Genomic DNA, 21,505 nt, shown 5'->3' with positions numbered 1-21,505 from the left:
ACACAAATACAGAGAGGCATACCACGGCTAATGGCTCAATAGCTCATCGAGAATCATTCGGGGAGACATGGGGCACAGAGGGGAAGTGAGGGGGGGCGGAGGGATGTAAATCTCCAGACATAATCCATGGAAGGGAAAAGACCATCGGATGTAGCAGTCTGTCTTAAGCTGGTAGAAATGTGTTTGGTGTGTTTATAAGTGTGTGTGTGTGTGTGTGTGGACACATATGGGTCTGATTACGTTAGCTGAGCTGCTTACAGTAAAGCTAGAGGCTGACCAGCCTTAATCTCGGTGGGGCATGCGCGGGTTTACAGCGCAGAAGAGGTGGGAGGGAAATGAGTAAAAGATAGACGGATGAAATAATTGAGGCCAAAGGACACGATGGATGAAAGGTGAAAGTTTGCAGATGGGAGAGAAAAAATGAAGTAGGGGATCAAAGTGTCGAATGGAAAGATTGGAAAAGGGTTTGGAGACATAGAGGAGAGTTGAAGAGGGCAGAGAGGGTGAAGGATTGCTAGAAATAAAAAGACAAGCTCTTGGTTCATTTTCAATTAATAGTGATTAAATATATGTTGCTGTATTACTGTAGAGCTGGCTGACCGAGGCTACTGTGGTAGGGGTAACTTTGAAATAGAAAACTGCTCAGACAAAGAATTATTGTGTATAACTTTGAAATTGAAAAACCTTAAGTGAAAATAAATATATATAAACAGTAATCTGCCATAAGCAGACACAAAGTGCATGTTTGTTGTTATGATCAGCCAGTTAATAAAACACAGTTGTGATTAAACTTATACCGACCACATGAACGCTTTTACATTTGTTGTTTTAAACACCCAGTGTCAGCTCGATCATTACCAGGAGAAATCCTCTGGCGCGCTGGAAGTGATGCGTTAAACGTTTCCATCAGCAGCCGCGGTGGTTTGTTTGAAACAAATGAACAATATAGCCATTTGAGATGAAAAGCAAATGTAGTAAATGAAATTGCATGACACAAGTGGAGAACGAGGGATAAGAGAGATGAGCCTAGAATTCAATAGGAATTAATCAGAGCTGCTTAAGCTGTGAGATGATTCTCCATTATAAGTTGCCGCTTTGTCCCATGTGTGTCCAGTGACAAACATGATAATGTTTTTGCAGACAGTCTGACCCGCAGACTAGAAAATATGAAGATTCTTGGAAAATAATTGTTTTAATCTACTTAAGAAATAAACTGCTCCTGGGCTGTGATATGTTGGACATAAGATGAAACGCACAGATACCATGCCAACACTAAGGAATACAAATGTTCTCATTACAAAACACCAAATAAACATATTAAAAAGTATGTGTTTTCTTTCTTTCTTTCTATGTGTGTGTCAGATTGATGCTGAGGGAAGAGGCACCCAGCGCTCCTCCGAAGAACATTGTGGCCAGTGGACGGACAAACCAGTCCATCATGGTCCAGTGGCAGCCCCCACCTGAACCCCAGCTGAATGGAGTCCTCCGAGGATATGTACTCAGGTATACATACTTCTTTCTGCCTTTTTATTCCACTGAAAATATAAAACATTTATATGAATTTGACTGACAGACAAATTAAGCAATTTCACGCCATGGAATTTGGAATATTGTGACAGGCCTTTTTAAGAATTTCTGACATTTTAAAATTACATTCTCAAAGATTTTGTTCTCGGTGGCACCTTTGACGATATGCAGTAATGCAGGCAGGTTTTTTTCGGTCTCACCTCCCAGGTATTCAAACTGTGTTGCTGCAAATACGAGGGCGTTCAGTCGGTGGGCCATGGGGTCAATCTCAATTACCTCATTCGGTGAAAGATAATGGCTTAACAGACATTTATTTTAATAAAAAGATCAAGATTATTAAGTGAACATCCCTAATGTCTCATTACCAAATAATTGTTAGTTCCAGCCCTAGAGAACATCTCTGATCATGTATATTGTAATTAGGTTTACACCATATTTTTGTATCCCTCTTTATCAGATTCATAGCCACACAAACAATCGCACACAGACACAAGTGCAGATGCTCTGGCTGCCCTTGGTCCTCTGTCCTTCACTGTGATGTCTACCTAAAGTGTGACACATTGGGTGTAATCAAACTGTCATCAGCTGCCTCACACACAATTTGCATATAATTGCAGTAGAAGTTACCAGGCCTTTATCCTCGTTCAGTGTATCGTCGGTCTCCACTTCAGAAATCAGTTGAACATGAAACTACACGCTCATACATCTCTACTGTATCATTCCAGCTTTAATATGTGCTCCCCCTCCCCCTCCTCCCCCAGTGTGAGTAGTAGTGTGTCAGGTGGAGGGAGAGGAGAAAGGGGTTATCTCCTCTCCAATACAGATTCTCTGTCAGCCCCCAGCACCCTCTCGCTTTGTGTATCAGTGTGCATGAGTGTGTTCCTGTGTGTGTATACAGTTTGCATGTGTGATAGAGCGCTGACTCAGCCGGTGAAACGTTGAAATATCCTGTTGCGGGGTACGCTCCGTATTAAAACGCTGACATGTGGATTATTACTCCATTCAGCTCCATCAGATATGTACAATACCTAAGTGGTATTACACCTCCCTGTCTAGTCGGGTCATATATCCTTTTAAGTGGACATTTATATCACATGTAGTAAAGTGAGGCCTTGGAGGTGCACTATTCGGAGATGTCTACCAGGCCTTAAAGGGTTTTATTCTTTAGGGCATTCGGTCATGATTCAGGCAACTTACAACAGAAAATCCTTTCAAATACATCCTCTGTCTCTCAGTTGGCCAACAAAGCGATACTGTGTGAAAGGAAAAGGGTTTGTTTGTTTTACAATGTGTATTCAGAGACATATACAGTATGCACCCTAGTATGATGATGTATTTGTATATCATTAAGGGGACCTGTTGTCTTATTTATCAACTAACCAAGATGAAAAAAAATGTCATTACTGTTGTGGGTAAATCGTTGACAATTGTAGTTTGGTAAAACAAAAATACTTTATTTACAAATACTACTGAATTCAAAAATAGGAAAATATATACTTATGACATTGGGGTGTGCTATGTTCAAAGTATTTATTCACTTCTTTTGTTCTAATTTCTATTTTAAAATGTGGTTATAATGCATTCATTATATATTTGTAGTAGGTTTATATATACAAGACATTTGGTTTGTATTTTGATCCTTAACATTGAAGCATGAGAGATGATAGAGATAAAAACAAGTACTGCAAACATCAAGAATCATATAAAATAGAATGCAATAAGCAATTTGAGAAGTTATTTAATTTTTTTTATAAAAGCTATGTTTTATGAAGAGGATGGAATATGCAAATGTTCACATGTGCAATATTAATATGCACAATTAGAATAGATAATAATAATAGTAATAAATAAGGTATAATGTAATGCATATAGTGAGATCTGTAGGCTTAACTTTAATTCAACCTGAAGATCCCATGGGGTGGGATAAGAGTCGGTATCAGTGGGGGTCCCGGGCCTTATTGATGAGACCTTTGGGGTGAGGATTTGGTCTCGATGGGCCGCAGCTTCCTACCAGAGGGGAGAAAAAGTACTTTCTTGAAACATATATAAAGTAAACATCAGGAGCAGTTCTGCGTTTATCTTCATGCTCAAAGGCACTTAAAAAGTCAGAAGGAAGAGACAGGCAACAAAACCCCAACTATTCAGGCTTATCTGCTCTACCACCTCCATTTGTGTGTATGTTTTAACTTATAATGAATCACCGTCACTTCAGCTACAAGAAAACAAGTTTACAAGTGTTTCTGTGTGTGTGTGTGTGTGTGTGTGTGTGTGTGTGTGTGTGTGTGTGTGTGTGTGTGTGTGTGTGTGTGTGTGTGTGTGTGTGGTGTGTGTGTGTGTGTGTGTGTGTGTGTGTGTGTGTGGTGTGTGTGTGTGTGTGTGTGTGTGTGTGTGTGTGTGTGTGTGTGTGTGTGTGTGTGTGTGTGTGTGTGTGTGTGTGTAGGTACCGTCTGGCAGGGCTGCCAGGGGATTACCAGGAGAAGAACATCAGCAGCCCAGAGACCAACTACTGTCTGCTGAAGGATCTGATCATCTGGACTCAATACCAGATCCAGGTGGCTGCCTTCACTGGAGCCGGCCTGGGCGTCTACAGCAGTCCTGTCACCGAGTACACTCTGCAGGGAGGTGAGTTAACAAAACACACACACACACACACACACACACACACACACACACACAGATTTATATCACAGGCTTGAAGGACAAAGCAAATGTACCAAGACATTTTGAGACATTATGTCAATCATCCACCCATGCATGCACACATATCCCCATACTTAATGTATACTAGCATAAACATTATAGTAGCATAAACTTTCAATGTACATTCTTTTAACGAAGTTCACAGAGTAAGATCTGTCTCGCTCCGAGAGTCAATTATATCCTGGACCAAAAAGACCTCACATGTGGGCAATCTCCCATTAAACGCACACATGTTCCCACTTTGTTATGATGTTGCCCTGGAGGAACATGTGGTTGAGACAAACTTGGAGTGTTTCAAAGTGCTTCCTTTATGGTCAAATAAAAACTATAAATATATTTATTGCAAAGCACTAGATTATTTAAATGTGGAAATAAGGCAGCAATTATTTCTCATACTTGAGCTGATAAGTCAACATACCAAACTTGATCCCACACAATTACGTCTTCTTATTTCCTATATGAGTAAGATGCAAGACCCCCACGTTTCGGTGGTTGTAAGCTTGGGTAATGGACAGTAGCTGCAGAGCAAAATAAAAGGATAGACCTTTATTATTAATAATAAGGAAGAGAATAGTTCACATAGATATAAAGGCCTTATATATAGGGTTCGTAGCAAACACAATTATTTAAAAGAACGTGATATGTCCGGCAGTGGCTCAGTCAGTGTAGCTGTATTTGATGACTTTCAACATCTGTCCAGGGACTGCAGATGATGAATAGCCTGTTGGCTAACTAGCGCATTTACAGAAATGTCAATCAATGTGCACTGTCCCTGTCAAATAAATAAAAACATTTTAAAAAAGTAGGGTCGCCGGTTCAAGTCCCCGACCAGACCTAAAATATGGAGTGTGGACTGCTACTTGGAGAGATCCCAGTTCACCTCCTGCCCTGCCGTGGTGCCCTTGAGCAAGGCACCGGACACCCCGCTTCCACCCTCACTCCCATTGCTCCCCGGGCGCTGTACAATAGCTGCCCACTGCTCCTAGTACTAGACTCCTGGTACTAGGATGGGTTAAAAGCAGAGAACAAATGTCACTGTGTGTGCTCTGCATGTGTGACCATTAAAGAGGGTTTCATCCTTCCCAATTCTATTCTATATGTTGCTACAGGTCTGAATCAACAACTCCAGCCAGGAATCTAACTTAGACCTAATAGATTTAATTGATCATATTCATTGTCTTTATCCAGTCATTTAAAATGTTCCCAGATTTGCTTTTAATGTGGATATATTTTGAAGCAATTATGTGGCTGCATATATCCCTAGTTAAAAGCCACTACACATCCATTTCTGTAATGGTAACATGTTTTAATAATGGTTCGGTATTTTGTAAGTTTTTGGATAGACTACTGAGATCACAGTTTCAGGCGGCAGTCCTTCCAAAGGCTGGTTGGCTTCTCTCTCAGTGATATGATGAGGATTCTAGCTTTGAGAGGAGCCAATTGATGTAGTTCACACTCAAGTCAAAGTTGCTCCTGAGGCGTCTCCTCAAACACATAAATCAGCTTCAACCAACTGGGAGGAGACCCAAGGGGCCGCCCAGGACTTGCTGGAGGGATTATACCTCCCATCAGGCCAAGGAGCACCTCAGGGTGCTACAGGATGAGCTGGAGGAAGTTAATGTCTGTGCTGCTCTATAAATATATTATATGATACTTATAGTGTGTTGTATTAAACATGGCTGTGCAGAAGAACACACTTCAAAGTCTTTCAAACATAAATCAATGCGAATGTAGTGAAAGACGGGAGATTGTAAGTGAAGACGTTAAAGGGAGACGAGAGGAAGTAGTTGTTGGGGTAAATCTTCTTCTAAAAATGTCCTGACTTTTATTTCGACAGTATATAATCATTATTAAAGACGGGTTGGACTACGCACACACACATGTGCACATAAAACTCACTGTCATTATTACAAGAGTTCAGGACAGGTTTATAGACTCGGGAGATGGAGTTAGGCTCATTAATTATTCTAATGTGTTTTAATGGGAGTGTCTGCGATGGATTGGACATTTCTCTCTCACTATCTCTGAGAGGATGTGATTGAACTCAGTGTTGGACTCTGATAACACTGCTCTTCTCCCGCTCTCTCAAACACAGCCGTACGCGTATATTAGGATCCCCCAGAGCACAGAGTTTAGTGTTTTATCTGCGGCTGTGAGCTGCGAGGGGTTAGAAGCCGATCCCCAGGAGTATAGTCAGCGTGGCGGGGGGGAGGAAGGGAGAGCATCTTTCACATCAATTCATCTTCCCTCTCCCTCTCTGTCTTCTCTTCCTTTGGCTCTCTTCTCACTCTCTCTCCCTCTCCTCTCTCTCTGTGTCTCATGGCCTCTTTGGCTCAAACGTAAGATGTAAAGGGCATTCCCATCATGCAACAGTGCTTCATCACTCTGTGGCTCTGTAGCATCAGCATAAACCCCTTACAGTGTAATCACCATCACATGTGCCAACAGACACACATACTGTATGTATATCACACACACATGCACACACACATTTCACGGTCACACTCTTCTCCTCTTGCCAAGCGTTATCATGGACCCTCTTTCTCTGCTGACTGCTGCCGTGATGCATTCTATATAATGCATAAATAATCACATATAAAGGAACATTTATACACTTCCATGAAGGAAAATGTGAAGAAAAGACATGAGGCCCAGTGGACGATACTTGGATAGGAAGGAATAAATCAGTGCATTACTTGTGTTTACCAATTTTAACTCCAGACAGCATCCTGTTTACTTTCCCCTACATTTCATAGAGGAAACCGCTGTAATATATACACAATTTCTTATCTCTCTTAGCACCCTGTCTTCTCCATCTCACTCTCTGGTGGATGATGAATGCCACGGCCAAGTTTTACACGCTTCAAACAGACTTATTGCTGCTCTTTTATTTACTCTCTCAATTATTACTATTTTTGCTTTTGTTCGACTTCAAATTCTTATTATTTCATTTTTTATTGTTCAAGTCTTTGAACTGACATTCAAATTCAAACACAGAAAAACTGGTCTCCTAGTTTATCACTGATTGTTAGAAGAATGTATAGATGTTTTTAAGCAAGTGAATACATTTCCCATGGTTAGAATAGTTACACTTCACTAACTTAGCACTATAACTTCAGTTTATTGGTTATATGAAGTACTATGCAGTTTGTGAGATAGTGTTTTCTTTGGCTTTAGACAGAGATTTTGAAAGAAATAACCGAGCATCAGCTTCGGATTGCATATGTTTTATTAACAGAAAACCCACAATACAAAGTATAGATGTGGAGTTTGGAAGAAGTGGGCATTCAGAAAGCATATCTTTTATACTATTTAAAAGACAAGATCCAAAACTTGTCTTTTGATTTCGATTATTTATGGTGTTGTCAATTCTTTATTATAACCTGGCTCTTTCCATTTCTAAAACTTCATGTGAATGCAATACTAAATTGCTGCAGTGCTATGGAGCTATTTCAGGGTCATAAGTTTTGATCATTAAAAAAAATGCAATTTATTTGAAAGTTCAAGTTTTTATCCTGAACTTTGAAAAATACAATGATGTATTCAAAATAAAAATAAGTATTTGAAATCATTTTTCAGGTTGAATATTATTTTGATTCAGTTCAGCAATTTTTTTGAATAAAATATTTATTTTCAGATTTCACTTTTATACATATTTTGATATTTGAATCCTTCTTTTTTTCAGTTGCAGATTTTTCGTTTTTCAGATTCAAAACAATTATTTTTTCAGTTTCAAATCTTGTTTTTTCAGGTTTCACATTGCTTTTCACCTTCAGATCGTTTTTCACTTTCAGATCTTTTTTTTTCACTTTCAAACTTTTGGCCCTGATGTTGGTTGGGGGGCGGGGCTTAGCAAAGAGTAGTTTGGCATCCTGAGTGACAGGCCTCCCTCTGTCATGTTGCCTTCATGGATGTTAGGTAGCGCGAGAAATATAACTCAATACTTTCTATACACAATACTCCCGTGATTGGTGTTAAACAAAACTGATACCAGCGTCAAAGTTCCGTTAAGCGAGCTGTTGAGCATCGTAGTTGGCAACAATCAAGGTATAAGCGCAATAAACTGTGCTGGAATGTGAAATTACGTATCCGCAATCAAGTGTTGTCCTTCCCCACTTCCACGTAGCTCCATGAACGCAGCATAGTATTGGCTTGGTTTTTGCGATCAGAATCAGAATACCTGTATTAGTCCCACAGGGGATACATTTACATTGTTACAGCAGACAAGAGCCAAATACAGCTTAATGTTACCTAAAGCATGCATAACAAAAGTATTAAAGATTAAAAAAAGAAATTATATATTTTTTTAAAGTTACACATTTTACATAATACACACCCTGTAACAGTTCTGCGGATTTAGCAGCCAGGTATATATTGCACAGTTTTTAACGGCATATATATATTGCACATATTGCAAATATTGCACATAGTTGGTATTTATCAACAAGAGGTGTTATAGTCTGTGTTGTTTTGTGCGGGGTCTACTAGGGCTGTGCTGGTTGTATAGTCTGACCGCTGCAGGAAGGAAGGACCTGCGGTATCTCTCCGTGAGACAGCGGGGGATGTCCGTCAGGTCCACCAGAACAACCTGCTGGCTCGTTGCGGATACGTAATTTCACATTCTAGCACAGTTTATTACGCTTATACCTTGATTGTTGCCAACTACGATGCTCAACAGCTCGCTTAACGGAACTTTGACGCTGGTATCAGTTTTGTTTACCACCAATCACGGGAGTATTGTGTATAGAAAGTATTGAGTTATATTTCTCACGCTACCTACATCCATGAAGGCAACATGACAGAGGGAGGCCTGTCAATCAGGATGCCAAACTACTCTTTGGTAAGCCCCGCCCCCCAAGCAACATCAGGGCCAAAAGTTTGAAAGCGAAAAAAAAAGATCTGAAAGCGAAAAAAAAAAGATCTGAAAGTGAAAAACGATCTGAAGGTGAAAAGCAATGTGAAACCTGAAAAAACAAGATTTGAAACTGAAAAAATAATTGTTTTGAATCTGAAAACGAAAAATCTGCAACTGAAAAAAAGAAGGATTCAAATATCAAAATATGTATAAAAGTGAAATCTGAAAATAAATATTTTATTCAAAAAAATGAACTGAATCAAAATAATATTCAACCTAAAAAATGATTTCAAATACTTATTTTTATTTTGAATACATCATTGTATTTTTCAAAGTTCAGGATAAAAACTTGAACTTTCAAATAAATTGTATTTTTTTGAATGATCAAAACTTATGACCCTGAAAGAGGAGAGAGAGATGTTGCTACAGGTCTGAACCAAGAACTCCAGCCAGTCATCTGACGTTCTGCCTCCACTGTCTGCCTCTCAAATCTTTGACCAGTAGACTTAATAGGTTTAATTCATCATATTCACTGTCTTTATAGGCCGTCATTGTTCAGCGCCCCGGGCTGTCCCCGAATCTCACTTAGTATTTCCTTAACTGATGCTCTGAAACACAAGAATGCTTAACACAAAAGATGAGATTAAGTTCATTGAAAAATTAGGTCATTTTGCAGCAGAGAATATCAGCGTAGGTTTGGCATTTAACTTTTGCAAGCTAAGCAGATCTTTTTTAATTAAAAAAAGAACTGAATATCAATGTGAAATACTGAAATATGGTGCTGTATAATATATGTCCAACCACCACTTGTTTAAAAAGTAAAAACATAACCCTGAGAACCCTGTTGTACCTGTGCAGCTCAGGGCTCCAGGTTTGTTACTGTATATTTTTCCAATGTATCCAAACAATCATCTACTTCCCTGTGGTGGGCACATTGCTGCTTAATGTTAATGCGTGTGTGTTTGTGTGTGTGTGATCTGTGTGTGTAGTTCCCACAGCACCTCCGCAGGAAGTGGAAGTTTTGGCTATAAACTCGACTACCATCCGCTTCACATGGAGCCCGCCGCCTCAGCAGTTTATTAATGGCATCAACCAGGGATACAAGGTAAGCCTCTGTGCTTGTGTGTGTGTGTGTGTGTGTGTGTGTGTGTGTGTGTGTGTGTGTGTGTGTGTGTGTGTGTGTGTGTGTGTGTTATAACTCGGGTAAAACATCAAGCATAGAACTGTACGTTCAGTTTTTTTCATGTGGGCTGCATCTCACCGTTATTGCATGGAGAGATTGATTAGTAATGTAATTATTTTAGTTGTAAGTTAATGATACAGAAAAATTAATGTAGGCCTAATGTCCTCATAAGGTTACTCATCCTTCATCATAATTTTCTTAAAAGTAAAAACAACCCCTGCCCCGATACTAAAATCAAAATGATATTAAATATGCATCGCGGCAGATAAGTAAAGAGCCAGTATTTTATTAATACTAAGTTCTCATTTCCAAGTCTTCTTATCTGTGGATCTTTTAAAGAAGATTTCAAAAAACAGTCTATAATAAAACATTCATCTATTTTCATCAATTCCACAGTTTAAATTAAGATAGAGATAGCTGCTTCTAAAATAAAGCCTCACCTCTGTTCTGGTGAGTGGGTACATTTGGTGAAAAACCTTATTAACCTCTCATAGGACTTCCAACTCATAGGTCATGTCCCAGAATGCATTGCCTTGCTCTTGTTTACCCAAACGCTTAGCCCAGCCAAGTGAGGGATCAGCTCCAGGTAGAAATGAAAATGACTGATAGAGGAAAAAGAGAAAGGATTAAATAGGGAAAGTGAAGAGAACGTGTTGAGAAAATAGGGAGCAAGCGACCGGAGAGAAATAGGAGATGATAATGAAGAAGCAGGATAATGGGGAGCAGGGTGAGAGCTAAGGATTGAACAGTGTGAGTGATCTATACTGTATGTAGTAATTCTGCTAGGTGATTTATTCGTCACTTTATTGTGGCATCCAACCCCTAAGGAACGGATTAACATGACAAAGAAAACACATCACATTCTTGCTGCGCGTCACTGGGTCCGTGTGCGTGTGGATGTTTGTGTCTTTGTTCGGTGATAAATACTCTATGGCGTTCTTTCTGTTTGATGTGGCTTTTTGATGCTATCTCCGGATACCACGCTTTACCACTCAGAATCAGTGGAGCCTCTCGGTGCCGCTGCATGTGGATGTGCCTCTTCTGGTGTGTTGTGCCGGTAAGAGGACAGTAGATAATGATATTAATTAAAAGAGGATATGAAGCAAATCTTCATCTCATCTCACCCCCCACAGATCACTGACTGTATACAATACCCTTAAGAATAAATGATATCCTGAGGGGGAACCAAAGAGCCACTTCTGATGCGTTTTCCATGTCCTTGAAGCTGTCTTCATATGGCTTACTTTAGTTTTTCTGTTGAAGTGGAGAGGAGTTCAAGACAAGTTGAATTATTTCGTTCTCTTTTCTTTCTTACTAAAATGTTTCCTTCCAGCTATCTTTCTATCCATCTATCTAAACATACTTACTGACGAAGAACAGAGCAAGAGTTTTACATTAAAATTGCGATTTGAGTCCTGGTTAATTTAGCCCTTTTACTGATGGTAACAGGAAATGTAGTTCAATACAACATGTCTCAGAATACTGGGGGCAGCAAGAGAAGTCAGGCAATAATTGGCCATAGAGACAGTGAAAGTAGCGGTTGGTGGTGTTGAAGGAGGGTGTTACCTTTCTGAGAAGGTGGAGGTGTCCATCCTGTTGCCTGCAGCTCTTCATCCAACAGCTCACTGGCTGTTCCTGCAATATTTCAAACTAATCAGCTATGAATAATGCAACAAAAATGACAGTTTTGTTGTTTAGTGGATGCATTTTAATGATCCATAGCAGCCAGTGTGAAACCTTCTATAAAAAAAAACACATTGCATTTCCTGTGATAATAAAATATATAATAATAAAAGTCACGTCAAGATTAGCCAGTTAAATGCTTTTTATGTGAAGCTGCAAAAGAAGGAAATGTTTGGTTTGCATTAGCAGTAATTGAATGCAGCATTTCTTCCTAGGAATATAGCCACAGATACACAGTTCATAATACAGCAACTGTATACATTTTGCAATATTTGCATCACTATTGTGTAACCTCATTGGGAGATAGATTTTGACTTGACAGACATTTATTTAAATGGAAATCTTCCAGATTGCCACTTTAATGGAATTGCATTTGAATTCTCGTCTTGAAAAAAAGATGCATTGACAGCAAATTATGCAGAAATATACAGTATATGGAGTATATGCACTAACCAGCTCAGTATATGGAACACTTTATAAATAATTCTGCCCTATACATGATGTACCGCATGTGGCAGATCAATTTGTGTTGTTATATGTTCTTCAGCACACTTTTGGTTTCCATAGCAATCAGTTCCAGAAGTCACATGTTACTATCTCAACAGCAGACCCAATCATCCAGCACCCTTTGAACGAGGAGTGGCATCAGATGCTCGAGGGTGCAAGATCAGCACACTCTTAATGCACCCAAACTGTACTGTACTGATAATGAAGTACAATTCAAATCCTTCTTTTACCATGTCAGACTTCGCAGTGCGGCACCCTTTAGGCGGGGAGAGAAAGCAGCCACTTAGCTCTCTCTGGGTAACAGATCCCGTTAGGAAGTTCCTTTATTTCTGATTGGGTTCTTATTTCAGAGAGATAATAGGCAGTTTGTACAGTGATAGAGCAAACCTTTTTTAGTGTATCAGGCAATATACGTTTGTTTTTGTATCACTTATTTCAAAAATCTTGACAGTATATAGATACACAGTCGGAAATATTATATTATAATGGAGACATATAAAATGTAACTGGGAATATATTAAGAGCTAACTGAACCTGTAGTCCAGATACTTTTTTTACCAGTGCAGAAATACTATAGAACATAGTTCAGTAACAGGCGGACCGCGGTCCGGACCCAGACGCCGACCTATACGGACCCGGACCTATAATCAATACATTAATAGGGGATTTCAATTTTGACGGGGCGATTCTATTTAACCGCTGCCGACAGGGGGCGAAAGAGACGAGTGAGCGATACAGGGAGAGAAACACAGAAGAAGAGATGAGAGAGCGGCAGAGAGAATTGGAGAGGAAAGTGAGTGAAGAGAATAATTAGCGATACAGGGAGAGAAGCGGAGAGGAGAGTGAACAGGCGTGTTAGCGGCAGACAGGGAGAGACAAATAATTACACATGGCGCTCTCCAAGAAGAGGAAAGTGGACAGTGAGAACAGAGCTTTTAATCCTGAGTGGACGGACTCATTCATGTTCATCATGCCCACTGGGAGCACAACACCAGTGTGTCTCATTTGTTCAGAGACCGTGGCGCTCATTAAAAGTGCCAAAACGCCACTATGAGACAAAACACAAAGTGTTTGACCAAACATTCCCTCTCAAGTCAGAACTGAGGTCACAAAAAAATTAGCATTCTCAGAGCCCAATATGATCAGTCCACCAGGATCAAAATTAAAACTAAATATCGTTCCAGGCTAACCAATGAGCACCTGCATGTGTGTATGAGAATGGCCCTGACACCATTTCAGCCCAGATTTACAAACTCCTGGCAGGACAAGCTCGAGCTCAATTCTTGCACTGAACAAAAGAAAGCGAGTGAGGGACTGCAATATAAGAGGGAAAGAAAGAGAAACTTTAAAACTGTTCAATTGTTCTGATGTGTAAAGACTGATATTGTTCTATCATCGGCTGAAACTGTTAGGTCATGATGTGAAACGGTTAACAAAGAAAAAGGGAAACTCAAGCTGCTGCTCCACTTTATTTATCTAAAATTAAGCACTTTTAAGATGCACACATTTTCAAAAGCTATTTTATTTATTTTCTCTATTTAATTTTTAAATGCAGCCCGAGAGGAACATTACACATATCCACAGTATTTACTGTATATCTGTATCAGTACAATGTTAATTGACAATAAATATTGTTGTTTTAGAATTGTACTTTCTTTATTTGATTGGCAGTCAGTTGTTGATTACATGCAGACGTTGATACAGCTACAGGTTACTTCAATATATATCACACTAATTCATAAAGCAACTTAGACATTTTGATGTTCCGGACCTTTGCATGGGGAGATTTTCTTTAACTGGACCTCGTTGAATTTTAGTTGAATACCCCTGCTATAGAACAAATGTGGCGATGATGAATATATCCATAAAATACATAACATGAATCAGGATATTAAAAAGACAAATGGCATATCAAAGTAATTAAGAGCCAAATGGCATAAATTGTTAAAACCATTACAGAGTGTATAAAAAAAGATCCTAGAAAAATGTAAAGACAAAACTGACATTGTATACAGTTATTAGCTATAACTACATCCATGCAATATAGATATGGGATCCTAATGCTTCTGTTTTTCCCCTAAGAAGACTATTTATGGGCATATATATTAACTGATACATTATTCAAGTTTTGGAGCTTTGCACTTAATCTGAAAAACTATAGGACTTATGAACGTATGATTTTTGCATTGTTTTGATGGTTGTGGTTTGGTATTTTGAGAAGCGTGGGAGTCCTAAACACTTTCCTTTATGAGAGGCGCCTGTCTGAAGGTTAGGATGAGATGAAGAGCATGGTGATGTTTCAAAAGCTCATGGTTAATAGTCTGGACCAAAGGTTACCCACCACATTGTTTGGCCTCCTTCCTGTCAGCGTGATTATACGTAATAATGTGTTGTGTATAGGAAATACTGCACAAAGCTGATTAAATGAACTTTAACAATGTTTTGATATATCGCTGTCTTGGTTTACGATGCAGCAGAAGATTGTCCGACGCTGTTCAGTAAGGACAACTGAATCTCATCAAGTCATTTGTATTATTCATCAAAGTGAAGATTGACCTCACGTACAAGTTTTCGCACATCGCTGCCCTTGTGATAATAGGAATTCATGCCGTACAAGGACAGTGTGGAGAACATGAGTGTGGCTCATGCTCTGTATGCCATCAGTAACACTGCACACAGAAACAAGCCTGTTGCCTAATCAACAGCGTTGGTTACTATTCTGTTACATAATTTACTGTGCAGAGAATTAGACCAGATGAAAGAGGACATAGCTGACAACACAGTGAAGATTTAAGACAACAGATTGGACGGTGGTGGTGTTTGCAAAGCATTGAGAACACACAGTATTCAGACAATGTGCATACAGGTCAGCGTTTTCAGAAACAAACAGAGGCTTTGCTTTGCATCCCGACGGCAACGCACTGCTAATGAATGTAAATGTCTAACCAACAGTATGCTATTAAAAAGACATGTTAAATTCTATAATTAAATGCAGCTTTTGTATAAACAGCTCTTTTGCTTACCTCTAAGCCATTGCACTGCATTATTCTGATGAAAACTTCACATCTTAGCCAGTTAATGTCTAACTAGGAACTATAAATATTGTGCCACATCACAGTTTTGCCCATGGCTTATCTCAATATGTAAGTGTGTGCTTTTCCCTGTTGTTTTTGTGTATAAAGCAATAATGCAAACCAAACTAGTGTGGTTCTGAATATGAATTAAGACTCACAATACAGGCAAATTCACTTTTCATTAGGCCTTTAGTCGTACTAATAATCAAACTTCAGATGCTGTTATGACTGATAATGACCTCTTAGCAGGAATTTATGTAAAGTGCCAAATTCATACGTAAATAAATGCTTACATTTTAATATATTTGGAGCGCAGAAAGCTTTTAGCGGAAATGAAACATGACTATTGTTTTGCCATTTTGAAAATGTGTAAATAGCATTGGGCAATTTTAAACTTTAATGACATAAACCCATGGGAATCAGCCTGATTCATAAGAAGATTCACAATAGCTCTAACTGGTACGAAGTTTTGTCTCATAAACGCAGCCTGAATAACAATATTTGGACTTGGTAGCCTCAAGCTAATACTGCTTGATTAAAATAATGACTAAACAAAATAACTGACTGACTATTGCAACTTAAAGTCACTGTGTGAAACATTAGTTTAGACATGTGAACTAAATATGCACAAATTATGTAGCTTGCAAGGCTTTTAAGTATAATAACATTAAAACAAAACAAACAAGTGTGTGAATGGCTTCATGGTCATTAACTGTGTTCATCCTATCACTTCCAACTGTTCGCCTCGCTGCACACAAACTCCACCAAGTGTTGGAAAGACTATTCCAAAAAATAAACGATGAATAAATGTGTATATGATAGCTGCAATATATACTGTGCAATAAACTCATAACTGTGATGGATTATTTAAGAAGAAGCAGCCACTTTCTGTGGTCTGTTAGTATGAACATAGACAGTACAAGTACACACATGCACAGGACCTATACACATGAGGTCTGAATACACACATGCTCAAACACATGCATCTTCTTTATGGAGCGGTGTCATTGCAAACTGTCATGTTTTATGGCGCCATAGAGCAGTTGTGGATTTGGTGCATTGCTCAAGGACACATCTTATTGGGACTTGAACCAGCGACCCAAGACAAGTCTCTACAGACTGAGCCACTGCAGCTACTGACCTAGACATCTCCACTAACCATCTCTCTCACTCGACACAGCTGCTGGTGTGGCCAGAGAAGTCTCCAGAGGAGGTTATCGTGGTAACCATCACCCCGGACTACCCTGGTTCTCGCCACACAGGATTGGTCAGCGGACTGAAGAAATTCAACTGGTACTTTGGCTCCACCCTCTGCTTCACAACACCTGGAGACGGCCCCAGAAGCTCCCCCATTCTGCTGCAGACACACGAGGACAGTGAGTACACACACACACACACACACACACACACACACACACACACACACACACACACACACACACACACACACACACAAACACCCACTCATGCTTCAATGTGAATAAAGCCAGAACAAAAAGAACGCCATCAGCCTCTCCTGTGAATAATAATGAAAGTGTTTTGATTTGCTCTGCGTTCAGTCCAGCTGTTTTCTATCAGTGTGAGTCACAGCTGTGAACACAATGTCGTCTCTCAGGCTCATACTTTCTTTAGTCTACTTTTGAATCTTTTTGTTCTTAGCTGCCCCCCCCTTTTTTTTTTCGACTGTCTCTTTTTCTAATTTCTATGTTTCCAGGCATACTGGTATTTATAGCCTACTGTTCCATGGATAAACATAATAGCTGCCACTCCCAGTTGCAAGTACACATGCACACAGTCGCACCATCAAATAAACACAATAGCCTATAGCCAGACCGACAAGCAATTATTACCAACCAGCAATTATCGAGTGGGAAAGGGATATTAGAAGACGTGTGTACACACACACACACACACACACACACACACACACACACACACACACACACACACACACACACACACACACACACACACACACACACACACACACACACACACACACACACACACACACACACACACACACACACACACACACACACACACACACACACACACACGCACATGCACACACTCTCACAGCGCCATGGACTGGTATTGATTGGGTGCTGGGTGGGTTTCAGGGTTAACGGTGGGTGTAATTCTTGCTTGATGATAGCTTTTTGCGTGTGTGTGTGTATGTGTGTGAGTGTTATTGAATGTCTCAGATGAATAGCTTAATCGCTCTGCAGGGAGAGTGGTTAGAGAGCACTACATGAAATGAGAAATGACAGGCATGCTTGCACCTGACTGCATGTGTGTGCGTGGTGGTCAATGCTGACGTGATTAGGAGGTAGTGTGTGGAGTTGAAGGGCAGAAAGTAATGGGTTGCATATACAATGGGTTTGTGTGCTTCGTGTGGATGGCATGATTTCCTAAAACCGTACTGCTGATTTAATAAAAATATTACTCATTAAATCTGATGTATGTTTTTTCCAGCACCTGGACCTGTTCGTCACCTGAGCTTCACTGAAATCCTGGACACGTCTCTCAGAGTCAGCTGGGCAGAGCCTGAAGATAAGAACGGCATCATCACCGGTAAAAGCATTTTCACTCATGCATTCCTCCACCACCTCCATCTTTCTTCTATAATCAAGAAACTTTAATTTTAAGACATTATTTTCAGTCCCACTAACAGCTGTGGTAAGGTGAGCTTAAATTAAGGTAGTATGTTCTTGCCAGAAAATAAAATGCACAATGATAAAACATTATGTGCCCAGCGTTTCCAATTAAAAAGGATTCTTCACAGGTGGACCAAAACAGTGTGTAGAATAACAAATTGAACTGAAAAAGCGGCAAGCATCCCCTTGAGGCAGCAGTGAGCAAGGAAGCCTAAAACTTTTATATTTTCTTCAGAAATCTTCACTTAGTCTTTTATTTAGTGTCTGGCGTCCACGGACACCCCTTGTCTCCGACACTGTGTGTGTACAACTGATTCATCATCAGCTAATCCCTTCTCTCTGCAGCTTGTCTTCTCACATTATCTCCAACATGCCCTCATCCCACGCATCCCAACACCCAGGGTGGTTGTTTGTGTGGCGCATCACAGAGCTTAAGGCACTTTTCTCCCAAAATCTTTTTCGCCTCAGCTCGTCCATAGCTCTGTTCAAAGAATGGTGCTGTGAATTATGCGATTACACTACATTGTGTGTGTGTGTGTGTGTGTGTGTGTGTGTCTGTATGCGTACATTATGTACGTATGTATGTGTGTGCTGTCGACATGGCCGCACCATGCCGGACATTCATCAGGCACCTACACAACAAGATCACAGTGTGTCAGCATCAGGATGCAATGGCTTTACAGACTGCTTACACATTGTGTGTAAGGGGGGGGGGGGGGACACAGTTATTTAATGAAGGTCACCTTCCACATTTACTCTTTTCTCCTCAACCTGCTTTCGTCCAGCTCCAGGTGAGCACAGAGACAGATGAGGGACCATTCACCCTCTCCAGGGCTTTACCTACAAGTGGCATCCCACACACAGACACACACATGCACACACACACGTAATTGAAGGTGGTGGAGTGTGATGCATGACTGTGAAGATGCGTACGGACAGACGGGGATTTTCTCTGTAGTAACCCCTCCCTCCCTCTCTTCCTCCTTTTTGGCTCTGAACCTCTCATTATACTGTGTGTGCGTGTGCATGTGTTTGTGTGCACACATGTCCGCTCATGTCTATGTTCACCTTTATTAACCCAGTGTGTGCTCTACACCCTGCAGGCTACGTGTTGTGGTGGGAAGTGCCAGGCGTAGAGTCGGGTCGGGTGGAACGTACACTCTCAAACTCCACCCTGCAGCACCAGCTGACTGGCCTCACCTCCACCACACTGTACACACTGCAGGTGGCCGCGCTCACTGCCGCAGGACGGGGCGTGGTCACACCCTCCACCATCTCCACTGGAGTCCCACCAGGTACAATAAACACTCCCTCAGATTCTCTCTTGTGTTCGTGTAGCAGAGTAAATATGAGTTATTATCTCGCTCGATGCCATTGTCTTTCCTCAGGCTGATAAGTGGCTGTTATTGTGCATCCATGAATCATCACCCACACATGCACAGTCACATCTAAGTTAGTCATTTACAGCTTATCTGAGAGCGTGTTGGTGTGTGGTTTAATGTGTGTATTCCATGTGCACGCCATGCTTGTGTTCATGATGAGTTTGCACGATTGGACTTAGGCCAAGTTACAATCATTATTAGTGCTGATTAACTGCAAATGGCAATGTGGAGTGAATGCAGAGATGGGAGAGAAAGGGCAAGAGACAATCAAAGAGCACGGCTGAAGAAGAAGAGTAGATAGAGAAACATAACAAGGAAAGAACAGAGGAAAAAGCATATCCGAAGAACACAAGAACCTAGTCCCTCAGAAATTGACTGAGAGGAAGAGGAAGAAAAGGAAAGAACAACTTTGCTCGTACAGCTGAATTTTTGTCCTAACATTTTCTGATTACTAATTTATGAATAAAAGCAGAAAAAGTGAAAGCAAGATGGATACAGACATTTCTTAGATTCTGAAGTTATTCATTAATTCATGAAAGCAAAAGACTGAAGGAAAGATGGAGGACTGGATATTAGGAAAAAGAACTGAAGAAAGAGCAGAGAGAGAGAAAGAGAGAGATCCACCCAGCATAGATTCTTGTCTTGTTTATTTATTCATGAATTCATGGAGAGAGAGAGAGTTTTGTCTTTCATCTGAGCAAGGCAGCTGATATCAACATGTCCACATTATAACCCTTTACAAGTTTGCTGCATGCACTTTCAGAGCAATAGTGGCTGAAAGCTATCATTTGTCGTTTGTTGCTCACATGTTCCTCTTTCTATCCGGAAAATAAATATTCAATGGTTTCCATAATAACTGAGTCATGTTATGTATTCTTTTTAATATACAAAAGAATAAAAGATTCTATATCATCTATCTGATGCCTCCAGTGTAGTGGCGCGTTACAACAAACGGCCTTTGATTGAAAACACTGGCTTTGCAACTTTATTCTGCCATGTTCAGCTAATGTGATGCTTGTGATGCTGCAAGCAGGATGGATTACAGCCGCACTTACAACATGAAGAGATACAAAGTGTCAACCAACACAGTGGAGACGAGTGGCTGGAGAGAGGGTCTGAAGTGCTCGGGCTTGTGATGAGTGAGACAAATTAGAGCAAAGTGGAGTGTGATGATGCTTGATTATGCAAATCTCATTAACAGAAACTAGCAGTCATGTTTTTCATTTGTTTGGACATCATTTAAAAAGAAAAACAGGATTCAAGCCCACACTCAGTCGTCCAACGTGCTGCCTGCAACCTGCCTGACCGATGCAGTCAGGGAGGAAGTCCATTCAGAGCCAGCTGTAAATTGTGTGTGGCATTTGAAAGGTGGAGTTGTAAACCTTTTATTGGAATATTTAGTTCTGGTTGAAGTGTGCATACAAAACGTATTATTATTCTACTTTGATTTATTCCAGTTTACAATAAAAGAAAAACTCACCACCGTGGGGAAATAATTTAGAATAATAAAAGTCCTCCGGGCTGCTTGTTGTTGACCAAATTGAGGGCAGCTCTCAGTGTGAATGTGACAAAAGCAACTATTCAAACTTTCAGGCAATGATGTTTAGCAGCACATGCAAAGGGACAAACTGCACCAATAATACTACCATCGTTTTCTTTGTACATTAAGTTTAATAACTCGATTTACAATTATTTTCTTCTATTTATTGATTTGTAAGGTTCAAGGTTCTTTATTTAGTCATACGAACATAGCTACAGTGTAGTTATGCTGATGAAAATCAGAGCAACACAAAAAATGTAAATGGTAATACAAAAAGAAAAATAGTTTTAAAAAAGTGAAATAGTGCAATAAGAGTCTATATGCAAGTTATTGAAATAGGATATATAGGTAAATAGATAAATGATTTTAAAATAATTTTTAAGTAGCAGCCAGA

General features: G+C 40.0%; 1 protein-coding gene across 1 annotated transcript in view; it reads left to right on the top strand.

The window, feature by feature from the left end:
• The window catches only part of LOC117481910 (protein sidekick-1-like), a 245,353-nt gene that overhangs the window by 168,043 nt on the left and 55,805 nt on the right, over positions 1 to 21,505 (top strand). Inside the window, 6 exon segments of the mRNA XM_034129851.1 lie at positions 1,363 to 1,503; positions 3,968 to 4,149; positions 10,072 to 10,187; positions 16,710 to 16,905; positions 18,008 to 18,106; positions 19,293 to 19,484. Of these exon segments, the coding sequence (XP_033985742.1) occupies positions 1,363 to 1,503; positions 3,968 to 4,149; positions 10,072 to 10,187; positions 16,710 to 16,905; positions 18,008 to 18,106; positions 19,293 to 19,484 (926 nt within the window).

Source organism: Trematomus bernacchii, unplaced genomic scaffold (genome assembly GCF_902827165.1).
Source record: "Trematomus bernacchii unplaced genomic scaffold, fTreBer1.1, whole genome shotgun sequence".
Classification (NCBI taxonomy): domain Eukaryota; kingdom Metazoa; phylum Chordata; class Actinopteri; order Perciformes; family Nototheniidae; genus Trematomus; species Trematomus bernacchii.
Note: the sequence above shows the minus strand (reverse complement) of the source record. Positions and strands in the feature narration are given on the sequence as shown.